The sequence below is a fragment of the Desmodus rotundus genome, chromosome 10, assembly GCF_022682495.2.
Source record: "Desmodus rotundus isolate HL8 chromosome 10, HLdesRot8A.1, whole genome shotgun sequence".
NCBI lineage: Eukaryota > Metazoa > Chordata > Mammalia > Chiroptera > Phyllostomidae > Desmodus > Desmodus rotundus.
Window position 1 is genome coordinate 105,419,996 of NC_071396.1, and position 14,521 is coordinate 105,434,516.

Genomic DNA, 14,521 nt, shown 5'->3' on the forward strand with positions numbered 1-14,521 from the left:
ATGCTGCCCAACAGTCAGGACCGTGGCCCCTCAGCCAACGGAAGACAGCATTTCAAAGCAGAGTTTCTCAAGGTTCTCAAACTCAAGGTTTTGGCTGAGCTTCCAAATAATTAAAACAGGGTTTCAGAACAGCTTTCTCCTGGCGTGGGCACAGACAGTCAGGGCTGGGAGAGGCCCGTCCAGCCCCTTTTTGGATGCAGTATCCTGTCTGTAATCAGGAAGCCAAATGACTCTCTCAACCTCTGCCTGGATACCGCCCAGTGGCTGGTAAGCCAGCCATTTCATTCATTCATCCCACAAACACTTCCTGAATTACGACCATGTGTTGGTATCGCTCTAAGAATAAAGCATATGGATGTGAACAAAACAGACGGAATCCTTGCTCTCACAGAGCTTATAGTCTCCTTAAATTTTTGGTCAAATAATGAGCTAAAATCTAAATACATTAAACTATATCTATACTTTCTTTTCATCGACTAATCCCTTAACCCCAGCAGAAAAGAAAATGAGGTTATTTTGGCTTCCTTTGTTTTTGCTAAGTCAATGTGGACTCCAGAAATCACCACTTCTCTTCCTAAGAATTTACAAGCCAGGACTCCACCAACGGTTCCCTGCTCACCTAACCACTGTCTGCTTCTCGTGCCCTCTCTGCTCTCCCCCACCCTGTGTTTCCTGTTCTCCCTTCTGCCTGGGCTCAGTCTCAACAGAAAGACAACCACCTGCTCCAGAACTGATTTACTGTCAGAATACTCCCGCCTAAGGTGTGTTATCCCTAATTCCACCCCAACAAAGACATGGGGGCTGCAGAGAAGGTCAGAGGCGCTGATATGTGGACTTTCAGGCCACGTGAGAAGAGGTGGAGCCCGAGGGGGCAAGCAGGATCCGCACGAGATTTTCTCTTACTTGGTCCCTGCTTTCCCCAAAAGTTAACTGTTAACATCTCTAACTGATATATTTGTATCTAAAAGACTGACTTTTTAAAAGACACACAAATGCAACAAAGCATTCTTTCCAAATTATTTGTCGTAGGTAATACACCTCTAGGGTCTGACTTTAGTTTTGGGGCAAGGGGTGGGGTGAACAGGAAGACTTAACAGTTAAACCGAAAAGGATTACCAAAAGCAGTTAGCATTTGAGCAATTCTATCAGGTCTGTTCATTCACTGAAAACCCTACCACCTTGGCCAAACAGCATCAATTATCCAGGTTTCAAAATCACAACACCAGAAGTTTGTAGGGGAATATCTGTTCTGATGCGAGTTCTCCTATGAACAAACTAGATTTGGATTATTGAATTTATTTCCCCCCAAAACTATTCTCCACACTACAGGTTTATGTTATTTTTTGTGTACATGAGGACATTTTGAATAGAGTCCAAATACGGAGGGAAGTCAAGGAGACTGGCAGGTGCAGGCCAGCTACCTGGTGTGACTCCCAAGGGTCACAAAGAGGCTACAGGGACTCTCCAACAGCCACTCACGTTCTTTTCCCTCTTCTTCATGAGCATCTCCATTCTATGCGAAGCAAAGCCAGGCTACCCATATTACACCTACTCTACGCTTTGCCCTAAATTACTGAATCCTGAGGTGGCTCTGCAAGACAAGACACAGGGACGAAAAGCCCTAATGAGCACATCTGTCACTTCCAAAACACCACTTCCCCTACTTGGTTTCTAAGACCAAAGTCAAGGGCTAAGGCAACCAGCCAGATAGATGAGTGAGGCCCCTTCTGACCTGAATTGCAGACGCGTTCTCTGCTGGTCTGCTGGGGGACAGAGGCAAAGACGGAGCCCCAATGCCAGGGCTTTGTCACTATTTCGGTCACAAAGTCACCATGTGGCTTTAAGCAACTCCTCAAACTTCTTGAAAACTCGGCTTTCTGATCTATAAGATGGCATAACATCGTCTGCCTCAAGGATTTCACAAAACTTATAAGAATAAAATGGTTGATCACAAAGGGACTTCTCAACAGAAAAACTACAAAAGGGATACCAGCACTCTTGTTTGAACTGTCACAGCTGTATGTGTGCTCTTGGCTCATCAAGGGCCAATTACTGATTACAGCATTAAGCAAGCTGATGAACACGAGATTTGGGGCTGGTTGCTTTGAGGAGAAGGCACGAAGTATCAATCCCTCGGTGGCAGCTCAGGACCCCGTCACTGCCCGGCAGCTCTCCAGCAGCAATGCTCGTCTGCTATCTAGGCAGGGCGGGTCTGTGTCACTTACCACCCAGGGCTCTCCTAGGGATTTGCTTTCTTTTTTTTTTTTAAGATTTTTTTTAAGAGATGGGAAGGGAGGGAAAAAGAGAGGGAGAGAAAAATCAATGTGTGGTTGCCTCTCACATGGCTCCCACTGGGGAACTCGTCTGCAACCCTGGAATGTGCCCCGACTGGGAATTGAACCGGTGACCCTTCGCTTTGCAGCCCATGCTCAATCCACTGAGCTACACCATCTACTAGGGATTTTCTAAATCAGGGGTCAGCAAGGTGTGGTCTGCAGGCTAAACCAGGCCCTTCACCTGTTTTTATCAATAAAGTTTTACTGGTACCCGGCCACACCCATTCATTTACATATTGCACATGGCTATTCTCCTGCTATCACAGAAGGCTTGAGTAGTTATGACGGAAACCACCAAGCCCTCAAAGGCTAAAATGTTACTATCTGGACCACGACAGAAAAAAAATTTCTAACCCCCAATCTAAGTCATTAAATGGGATTCTCAAATCACATAGTTACTATGAGGGTTGGCCACAGTGGATTCTCTTCCGGGTGTTTAACATCATGCTGTAGTGTTATATTTCTGTATCTGTTGCAGCAGTAAAATTTTGAGTTGCCTTTTTCAGCACGCAACTCCAGGTAGGTCTGTGTGAAGGTCTCTAAGCACTCCCCCGTGACAATACCGCAGCAGCCTACACCACACAGCTGAGGCCCAAGGCTGTCACATCACGACAAGCACTTACTCTGATACTAATCCTAACCTCACCCTCTACCACAAAAGGTTCTACGAACTGTGAAAATAAAAAGCCATCGCTCTTATCAATATTTCTTTAAGAAATTGATGTATTAGGAGAATCAAATGGCTTTTCTTTTAGTCCAACCCTCTCATTTTATAGATAAGTAAACTGAGAGCAACTTCAATGATTGTCTAAAAGCTCACCGCTAGACAGCTTCAGCCCGTCCCTCAAACACATGCTAATTGTATTAGCCAGTCATAAGGGCAGATCACTTTGTCAAAGAAACACCGCTAGAGAATGAAATACCTGGTTAACCTTATCACACACACTCACCCAGTGTCAGACCAATGATGTAATGAAAACGTTAGCAGTACTTTGTGTATTCAATTAAGCAAGTGAAAACCTCACGGCCATTTTGTCACAACTATAATCATTTTACACTATAAAAAATGTTAACGCTTTAATTGCAAGATTCAGGCATGGAGCCAATGCTCTTTCACTAACGTTTACAAATCTGTAATTCAACAGAACAACGTGCGTGTAAAGGAGCTACCAACGAAAGGGGGGAACATTTGCGGAGCTGACAGGAAGAAGTATAAAACCGAATACAGCACTTACCTCCATCTGCAGCGCTTCCGCTAAGCCCCTGATGGCAAACTTGGATGGAGAGTAGGCAGTGAAGCCGTAGAGTCCCACCTGCCCTGCCTGGGAGGACAAAAAGACGATCCTGCCCACCCGGCGCTCCTTCATGGTGGTGATAACAGCTCGGCTGGGGTACACGCTGCCCAGGTAGTTAACACTCATTAGTTTCTGCAGGGAACAGAGAGGCCACAGGAAATGAGGAAGGTCAAAGACACAGGTTGCACGCATTCCCAGGCATGTGGTCTGCTCTCCAGGTGGGAGCTTGGTGGACTCATTGAATGAATGAGTGAATGAATCAGTAACGAACCAACGAATGAGAAATGACCCTATAACTGAGCCATGATGCTCAGCATCTGTTATTTGAAGTCTGTTTCTATCTGGTCTTGTGTTCTCGCAACAACCGCAGTTCCGTCTGTGCTGAAAATGGGTCAACACTCGTTTCCTCCATGCAGGTAATGTTTTCGGAAAGGCAGTGTTAGGAATGAGCTTCTAAATAGGTCCGGTCCTTTAGTTCTAAGCTCAGGAAAGACCACAGAGACGAGGATGGTATCTGATAGCCTGGACTGTGGTTTGAAGCCTCGGCTCTGCCATTTACTACCTATCTAATAATAAATAAGACAGCCCTATGCAGCTGAAAACAGGGTTCTCATCACAGTCATCTCTGACAGGGCTGTTGCAAGGGCTAAAAGAGAGAACCCAGGTCAGGTGCTAGTGCAGCGCCCAGCCCAAAGTCAGTACTCAGTAAACGTTCACTTTTGTATTACGACGGGCAAGATCTTACCTAAGTACCAACAGTATGCTTTCCCCTCTTCCTGAGAATTCTTAAACACCTTATATTTTCACTTGAAAATCTAAGACTACGTGCACTGAAATGTTTTTATGTTAAAAGTCTTGTAAAAATATTAGATCAATTGCCATGTGAAACCAAACACTTCACTGGGGGAACTTTGAGTCCCTCATGACAAGTTAGTTCAATAGAACGTTAGATAACTTCTAGAAATAATGACCAGAAACATCGGGGGGGGGGGGAAATCTTTATTCTGTAAGTTTAAAAAAAGTCGAGGGCAGATGATGAATTTACACTGTGACTATAACTATTTCAAATATTAAATAAAAGCATACGTGCACAGGTGTAAAAACAAGGAAGCAGAAAATTCTGAGTGACTGTGTTAGGATGCTGGGATTCCCATTTCCCCCTCCCCAAATGCCTTTTAATATCATTACATTGTTTTAATAATAACAATTCTCTAAAACAGTATTTAAAAAAAGATTGTACACTGCATCCCAGGGTGTCCCTCAGCCCCCTTCGGAAACCCCCACTACAATTTCAGTAAAAAAAAAAAAAAATATATATATATATATATATATATATTTTTTTTTTTTTTTAAAGAATCCAAAAGAGCACAGGAAATAGGAAAGAAAATAATAGCAGTGATAGCTGGAAAGTTGAAGAACAGAACGACAAGCAATAGATAACTAGCTTAGCAGAAAGCCAAATGCTAAGCAAGGAGTGGAGAAACTAAGAACCTTGTACCACAGAACCCCCAGAAGGCTCAAGGACCTCTGCAAGCAGAAGCAGGGGGCACAGGGCCGAAAGGCAAGAGTATCGACTAAGAGTCTGCTTGTAAAAACAGTCAGATAGGCAAGTCCACAATTATAATCAGAGATTTCGATACCTCTTTTTCAATAGTTGGCAGACCAAGTGGACACAAAATCAGCAAGGACACAGAAGACTTGAGCAATGTCACCGAGTGCGCTTTCCGGGTGCACACAGAACGGCTAGGGTAGACTATATTCTGGGCCCTAAACTGAGTCTCAATAAATGTCAAAAGATTCAAGTCGCACAAAGTATGTTCGCTGCCCTTGATGGAATTAAACTGGAAATAAATTAAGGGAAAGATTTCTGAAAAACACTCACATATTTGAAACTAAATAACACACTTCTAAATAACCCAAGCAGCAAAGCAGAAATGACAAGGGAAATTATGAAGTATTTTAATTGAATGAAAGTAAAAACATTTCCTGCTGTGAAAGCAGGGCCGAAACATCTGTACTGGAAAAGGTAAAAGGCCTCAAATCAAAGATTTCAGCTTCCACCTCAAGAAACTATAAAAAGAAGAGCAAATTGAAACAATAGCAAGCAGGAAAAAAAGAGATAATAAAAATAATAGAGGGAATAAATGAAACAGAAAACAGAAAAGCAAGAGAAAAATCATAAACCAAAAGCTGGTTATTGAGAAAAATCAATAAAATTGATAAACGTCTAGACATCATAGATAAACGTCGGGAAAGGGAGAGGACACAAGTTATCAATCTCGAGAGGGACAGAGGGGCACCACAAGCTCGATGGGCACGAACAGGACGACAATGGAATAAGGTGAGTAACATTGTGACAATGAATTCAGTGACTTAGATGAAGCAGCCAAGTTCCCTGAAAGACACAAGTACCAAAAGCCGCTCAAAAAGAACATACCTACATAGCCACCTATTTATTAAAGAAACAGAATTAAAGGCATAAACCACCCCACAGAGAATTCTACCAAACATTTAAGAAAGAACAATACCAATTCTATACAAACTCTTCCAGAAAACTGGAGAGAAGAGAATACTTCCCTGAGGCTGGCATTACCCCTTATTCCAAAATCAGGAAATAGTATGAGAAAGGAAAATATCCCTCAAAAACACAGAAACAAGACAGCACAACCAAATGGGATTCATCCCAGGAATGCAAGGTTGGTTTAGCATGTGAAAATGAATGTCTGATCACCCCACAGATGCAGAGAAAGCATTGGACAAAATTCAACATCCATTCCTTATTTTAAAAACACTCTCAGCAAAGTAGAAATAGAAGGGAATTTCTTCTGCTTAACAAAGTGCATTTACCAAAACCGCAAAAACAAAACCACAGCTGCCAGCTCACTCACATGGTCAAGGCTGAGTGTTTTCTCCCTCAGGTCAGGGACGAGACAGGAATGCCTGTCCTCAACACTGCCACCCAAAACTGTGCCGGAGGTCCCAGCAGAGCAACAAGGCTGTCCAGGAGACAAGGTTACCAGCAAAATGGTTGCGGGTCATGTGACCTTCAATGTTGAAGGTCCAATGAGCACTGGAATTCATAATTGAGTTAGCCGGTGGCAAGATCAATAGCCAAAAATCAGTTGTATTTCACTATATGAGCGATGTATACACAGAAACTGGAATTTAAAAGATAAAATTTATACCAGCATCCAAAAATATGAACTACTGAAAAGCCGCGTGCAAGCCTGGAGCACTGAGAACTGCGAAACCTCGCTGAGAGAAACGAAGGAAAACCTAACCGAGTGGAGGTGTAGACCACGCCCACGGGTTAGAAGACAGTATTGTTAGGGTGTCAGTTCTCCCTACTGTTTCCAATTCTCCCACTGACTGTGGATCTACAGTCAGTGCGATCCGAGTCAAAAATGTACATTAACTCAATATCCACAGGTACAGAAAACAAGACACCAGAAAGAAAGGCAGCAAAAAGGACAATGAAAAGAAGGAAGTGAGTGGGACGTCCCCAAGTTCACCTCCAGTTTTGTGAGTCACGGGAAGGCCTCATGGGACTCTGCACAGCGTCGTGCTTGTCCTGACTAAAGGTTATTACAGTGAGCAGACACAGAGCCACCTCAGCAGGGCAAAAGGCACCCAGGGCAGAGTCCAGCAACAGCAGGCGCAGGTTCCCGGGAGTCGGCTGCCTGTGGGCTCACACAGGGCGTGCTTACTTCCCCCTCACTGCCCCCCACCCCAGCCCGCAATGTGCAGTGAAGACATGGGCAAGGGATGGTGCACAAGCATTTTACGGGCACGTGAACTCCAGTAAGATGAAGACTGAAAACAAGAAGCCAAACAAAAGTAACTGCAACAGAATTTATTTTGCGTAAGAAGAACTCTTAGCTTCGGGAAATGCATCAAACGTGGTAGTATATTCCAACAGGGCTCCCTGAGGATCCCTGGACTTGACTAGAACAGAGCAAGTAACTGCACCCCAGAGGGGAGAAGGGCCTTGGGAGGTGCCGGTCCCCTGAGGCCTCCATGGGCTCAGCCAGTCTGCTGGTGTCAGGCCCTGTCGCTGGGATAGAGGCCCCAAGCTTGGGGGTAACAGTCCTTCCTTTTTAGGCTAGTTCTCACTGCAGGCAGGGCCTCTTCCAACACCCCCTATCAGCTGCTTGAGCCCCTGCGCTGACCTGTCCCCAACTCCTGCCACCCCACACTCCCTGGTCGCCCAATACTCTACCCCCATCCACTTTCCAACATCACCACTTCTTCCTCAGTGACCCCAAGAGCTCCTAAAGTCTCCCTGACACAGCAGGAGAGCCTGACTGCCTTGCCTGGCTTACACCTCTTGAGAGGTTTTAGACTAAACTCCATCCTGCTCTGGGTGGCGCTCAAGGCCCCTGCAGACCTGGCTGTGCTCTGCTCCACCCATCGTCAGGGACGCTACAGCCAGATGGGCCCGCTCGAGGCTCCTGTAGTTTTCGAGCTCCTCCCATCTGCAGCTGTAGGCTCTTCAGTCCGAGGTCTCTTCCCTGGCCCCCCTATCCTTCACGTCTCAGAGCCCCTAGGCTGGGGTTCCCTCCACACCACTTGACCGAGCCCCTTAGCACCTTTTACCTTCCCCACACCACATACCCCAGCTGCAATCACACTGTTGTCTGACTGCTCCCATGGGCTCTGCCCTCCTCACCAGGGCTGAGACTTAATTCTCTTGCTCACCACCTCCCCCAGGACCCAGAACAATGCTGGACTCAGGAGAGACTTTCACAAGTATTTATAGGTTGAGTGATTATCAGGGGAAAGACATTAGTATATATTTTTTTAAGATTTTAGTTATTTTAATTTTAGAGAGAGGGGAAGGGAAAAAGAGACGGAGAGAAACATCAATGTGTGGTTGCCTTTCGCATGCCCCCTACTGGGGACCTGACCCACAATCCAGGTATGTGCCCTGACTGGGAATTGAACCTGTGACCTCTTGCTTCGCAGGCCCACGCTCAATCCACTGACTTATACCTGCCAGGGCTCAGGACATTAGTATTTCCTAAGCAAGTAACATGGGCCAGGCATCATACACATGTTATGTTACTTAATCCTCACAGCTCTGGGGGCTGTCTATCCAGTTCAGAGATGGGAGCGGGGGCCAGAGGAGAAAGGATGATCTATCCGCAATCACACAGCCGCCAAACGGTCAGATCAGAAACCATTAGACCTAAGATCTCAAACTGGTTTAGCCTGATGCCAAAGTCCGTATTTGTTCTGCTGTGCCTGCTGGGGACAGAGAGCAGCGGAGAGTCGCGTGGGTGCCTGCAGGGGCGGAGAGGTACTGGACAAGAAACAGGTTGTGATTGGTTTGTTGTTTTTAAAACAAGAGAGAGGGAGAGGAGAGGGAGGGAGGAAGGAAAGCAGGAAGCAAGGAAGGAAGAAGGGAAGGAAGGGAAGGAAACTGTGTGAACAGGAGATGTAAGTCTGAGAGCACAGTGAAGTTTTTGTAAAAAAGATTAGAATTGTTCATTTTTTTAACGTTTTACAAACTTCACATTATCATGATTGCCCTTCTCCCTCCATCTTACCTGCTTCACACCACCTCCTTATCACTGACACCCTGCACAGGCCTTCTCCTGGGGTTGTACGCTTAGTTTCCACTGTTCTTGCTTGCGGTGACAAGCCCCACAATGCGTCCATTCACTCAGCTACCTCCCTACTTCCATGGACACACGAATGGAAACCATCCGGACCCCTCTGTCCTCGCGCAGACCCATCCTGCTTCCCAAGGTCCTCACTTTACAACTGCGTGCTCACTTATTTACAACCCTGCAACCAAGTGCCCCGCTATCGTCTCTGCCCCCCACAGTCAGGGAAGGTCTGCTGATCGTCCCTCCACGTCATCTTTCACTCTCTCTCTCTCACACCCTACTCCGCTTATGAAGCCACCTCTGAGGTCCCTCCATCGTCACTGCATGCTGAGATCGCTACTACAGCTATCCCCCCCTTGATTCTTCACACAGCTATTGACATCCTCTTTAAAACTCCCCTTTGACTCCTCACAGATGAAAGTAGACTGGCTGTCTATCTTTATGCCTAGTTGACAAAGGAGCCATAAGACTCCTGAGCCCCAGGCAGGGCACCACCCTGCTTGGATTACATCTGGACTCCCCCGACTGGGACTTGGCTGTAAATCGGAGCCCACGGTGCTTGCCCACAGCCCACCAGCAGCAAGGCACCTACACTACTGCTCCAGCTGGCTCCTCTTTGGAAGCGGGTGCGGTTTCCCTGCATAGACTAGCGCGTGCGGAACCCAGTACCGTGATGAAGGCTCAAGAGAACATTAAGAAAAAGAGGGCTGGTGCCATGTCAGCTAAAAAAAGCATTTTGCACTTAAAAGATTTCCGATCTGATGTCCATTTCTAACGAATGGGATGAAATAAACAACTAAGAGAGGTTCCGTGGCATACCTGTTTAAAAATACAGCCATAAACACGACACATTCTCTTTTTATTCTGATTTCAGAACTCTTAAAGAGTCTGCTCCTCAACTTTTTGGCTTTTCCATGTTCAAAATACTGACACTTGACATCAAAACCCAGCATCTCTTGGCCCACAAAGCTCCCTCTTACAGTTACTGCCTCAGGGTTTCGTCAGGGTCACCTATGTCAGACCGAAGGGCCCAGTCCCATTTCACACCCGGCGAAACCCAGGTCGAGACACTCATCTAAACCCTGCAGGCTGGACACACAGGGCAGCGGAACCAAGAGCCCACGCGGCCTCCCTCTCGTCTTCTAAAGCTTCTCCGCAACCCGAACACATTTCACCTATTTCGTTCGTAAAGCTTTGCCCAAGGCCTGGTTCTACTTGTAGTGTATGGGCTACCCTCATGAGCAAAAACCAGATTTTTACTTACTTCAAAAGTCCCAACTTCAAGATCTTCAAATTTCCCTGCAAGTGACATTCCGGCACAGTTCACGAGCATGTCCACTGGGCCCAGTTTCTCCTGTGCCTGGAAACGTTGAGCAGAGCGGACACGAAGAGAGAGAAAGAAGAACTCCTTAGTAGCAAAGCGATGCCAATAAGTAAAATGTATAAAACCACTAAACCCGTTAGGAAGATTTACCGATTTCGAACCACACAGCGAAATGGTAAGAACAACAAAAGGCACATGAATTCATCCCAGTTAGCCCAACTTCTTACTTGTTTTATGACATTTTCTACTTGGCTGTAGTCTTGGGAGACGTCGACTGATATGCAGAGCACCACCTGTTAGAAAAGGAAGAGCGCGATCAAAGCCACGCAGGGATCTGAAACTAGATTTTCAAGGTTTTTTAAATTAAGGACAGTGCTTCCAGGAGATAAGGAGCCCAGCTCTGGACACCCCACCTGCACTGTTGGAAATCTGCTGGCGGTGCAATCAGCAGACTCTGGTTGTCTCGGCAGCTTTCCTAGAAAACTACTTTGAGCAAACTCGAAAGAAACGCTGGCCAAAGGGCACAGACTCCCAGGTCTACGCTGAGTGCGTCTGGGGATCTAATGTACAACACACAGTCTGTCGTGATTAACACTGACCTGTTGCGTACTTGAAATTTGCTAGGAGAGTGGGTCTTAACTGTTCCCACCACACACACACACACACAGAGCTATGTGAGGTGCTGGGTGTGTAAACAGAATTGACTGTGGTAACCATTTTAAATGTGAACGTGTATTACATCATCACGTTGGACACTGAAAGCCCCTGTAATTCTTATTTGTCAATTATACCTCAGTAAGGCTGGAAATAGAAACAAATGTAAAAATGCTCCACTGTGCCACTAATCCAAGTGACAGAAAGCAGGTGGACCACACGCGCAGCTGGGTGGGGAGGCAGGAAGGGCCTGCAGGGGTGAGGGCCCGCTCTGGGGGGCGCTGGCCATGCTCTGTGTCTGGATTTCGGTGGTGGTTTCACAAGTGTATATATCTTTAATGGGTGTGGTTCACGGCATATAAATTCTATCTCAAGTTGTTATTTAAAAGAATACAGAAATTCCATAAAGAATACACAAATTGTACATAAATTATGTAGCTTGGGTTGTTCATATCTGAACTTGTTAAAAGAATAACAAAACTGGGAGTAGGAACCATAGGATTACTTTTTAAACAAGCCTTTTTATACAGGATTAGATCATTTTCTGTAAATAAAAACTATACCACAGACAAGTGAAATTTCACACACAAAAAAGTGCTACGATATTACCAGGAAGAAAATACCCACGGGGCACTGCTTACACTATAAGTGTGTGGCAAGCCCCTTCTGGACCCTGCAGGAGGTCAAGCTCCCTCTGGCCCACCCCAGCCCTGATACTGCCCCTCCCGGATGTGGCGTCAAGAACTGTCCGAGGACCTAAGCCGTCTGATGGGTGAGGAGCGGGCGGGGAGTAGCGATGAAGTCGGGGCAGAGAGACCGCCCTGGTAGTAGGCAAGACTGGAGTTTTCAGGCTCTGTGATTTTAGATGGTATCTCCTTCTCCTTCAGAAGTTGCATGAACATGAGGGAAAAAATGGGGGGAAAATAGGGAGGTTGGCTGAGCTATAAGATATCCAAATTTATGCTCTTTAGAGAAGGGAGCACAGGCAGAGGTCACAGTACTTGAGAAAAGCTCACAGATGCGCACAGCGACACGGGGGTGAGGATGTCTACCTGTGGCAAAGAATGCAGTAAAAGCACAAACACAAAAATGCCAGCTGCCCAACAATGGGACTGATGAAATAAACTCTGGGGTCCCCGAGAGGATGCCACAGCAGAATAAGAAAGTGAGACAGATTAATTTTTATTGACATGAAAGATCTCTGATATGTTCTGGTGGGAAACGGAGACAATGCAATGCCATTTACAACCCATCAAAAAGGGAACGCTCAGAAGTCACACCATAACAAGTGTTGGCAAAGGTGTGGGGCGGCGGAAACCAGCAACCACTCAGGAGGGAGTGGAACCACTTTGCTGAGGCTGAAGACATGCATACACGCTCAGCTCAACAATTCCATTTCCCAGTATCCTCCATTCTTGCCCATGTGCACAAAGAGCCAAGCTTCAGTAATAGCAAGCAACAAAGCCAACACCGAAACTGGAAACAACCTAAATAGGCACCAACAGTAGAACTGATGAACAAAAGGTAGTCTATATATAGAAGAGGATACTATGTACCAGTAAAAAGAGAGTGAGCTTTACTGCAGCAACACAGGAATTTTTAAAATAGTATCAGGTGCAGAAGTCAAGTTGCAAGAGAATCAAAGAAAGATGCCAGGCAAACCGACAGAGAAAGAAAGTGGACTAGTGGTGGCCTGGGGCTGGGAGGGCTTGGGAGGAATGGGGGTGACTGGCAACAGGTATGCACTTTCTTTATGGGACGGTGCAAATGTTCTTAAATTGACTCCCAGATGGCCATGCAGCTCTGTGGATGCACTATATATAAACCATTGAACGGTAGGCACCTTAAAATAGGCGATTAACATCTTGATAAAGCTTTCCATAAAAATGATGCCAATAAGTTCAAAAAGAAGCAGACTATTAAAGGTCAAAGATTTATGGTCAAATTATAGAGAAAAGCAAGAAGAGGATCAACACAAAAATCAGGGTGGGGGCCCCTGTAGGGGTGACATGCAGGGCGAGCTGATGGGGGCTCACAGAGGGGCTTTTGGGTTCTGGCTGATCCCGTTTCTGAGCTGGGTGATGAGTGTAATAACAAATTATGTTTTATACCAATATGGGTACATATATGTAACATTTCACCTATGAAACAATTCCATAACCCAGAAGTGTTTTTAAAGGCCCCCTTTTCCTTAAGTGGGGCTCTAAAGTTGATGTAAATAAAGAATTGGAATAAAATCACTTTCTAGTAAAGCATTCTGTTATCAGATAGAGTCTATGTTTTTTTGTCATACCCTGAAGTTCCAGACAATTCAAACAATTTCACCTTTTTGAAAACAGCCTAATAGGTATTTTACAATTAGGAAAATCTTCTATCTTTTCACAAACTATTCAGAGTTGAAGTTACCCTTGTTTCCTTCCTGCGACTGTGTTGGCTCACACAGAAAAGGCATCACGAGGACAGTGATTTTACCTGTTTATCATTAATAGAGTGCTTTTCAATTTCTTTCTTCGCCTGCAGCAGCCTGTCCTGAAAGCAAGAGAGAACAATTAGTTCTGGCGAGTGTCCCTGCGCCTGCTTGCCTGTTTGAAAGGACAGCAAAAGCAGTGGTTGGTGTCTGTACTGAATTCTGGGAAACACAAACTGGCACCTCTGCAGCACAGCAATGGGTCGGTCTCCGGAAGAAAGAAGCCACAGAGTGTGTTCAGTCAGCTCAGTGACAGCCAGCTTTTAAAATCATGGCATGGGAAGGTAACAGAAAAACAAATGAAATACAACCTCCCAATTAATGGTATTAATTGCTGATGGTCACCCTGTGTCAGTTCTAATCAATGGTTTGATCTCACATTTTTTAGTTGATATAAGACAAGAACCCCCATATGGATATGCACTTGGAGTACACGTGATTCCATGCCCAATATTTTCCTCCTCGGCTCCCAAAGCAAATCACTTTTTAGACAGACTGGGCAAATCTGTGCCTGGCTATTCTCGAAGACACGCTTCAGACAAGCCAAGCTACCCAGGTAACAGCCATTCTTCCAAGGCCTCAATTTTGCTTGTTTCAAGCATTTTCAAGGAGACAAATATCGATCTAGAGTGTCTCGATTTGCTCTACAAAAGATGTCATTCAAATACATCATGACAGCAGAAATGCACAAAAAGGAAGGCAATCCTCTGGAAAGACACAGGCTTCTAAACGTGAATGCGTCTACAATAAGATAACACTGTTCTATTAATAAAGATAGACACACTTGACCTGGCCAGCAGCAGAATGAAAAATAACACGTGAGAAAGTAAAGG

At 45.5% G+C, this 14,521-nt stretch overlaps 1 protein-coding gene across 2 annotated transcripts in view; it reads right to left on the bottom strand.

Annotated features, from left to right (window-relative positions):
- The window catches only part of KDSR (3-ketodihydrosphingosine reductase), a 31,157-nt gene that overhangs the window by 11,990 nt on the left and 4,646 nt on the right, over positions 1-14,521 (bottom strand). For both annotated transcript variants that reach the window (XM_053913361.1, XM_053913360.2), the window contains exons 3-6: positions 13,694-13,750; positions 10,795-10,860; positions 10,508-10,603; positions 3,572-3,763 (exon numbers count right to left, since the gene is read on the bottom strand). In XM_053913361.1, the coding sequence (XP_053769336.1) occupies positions 3,572-3,763; positions 10,508-10,603; positions 10,795-10,860; positions 13,694-13,750 (411 nt within the window). The remainder of the gene's footprint in view (positions 1-3,571; positions 3,764-10,507; positions 10,604-10,794; positions 10,861-13,693; positions 13,751-14,521) is intronic.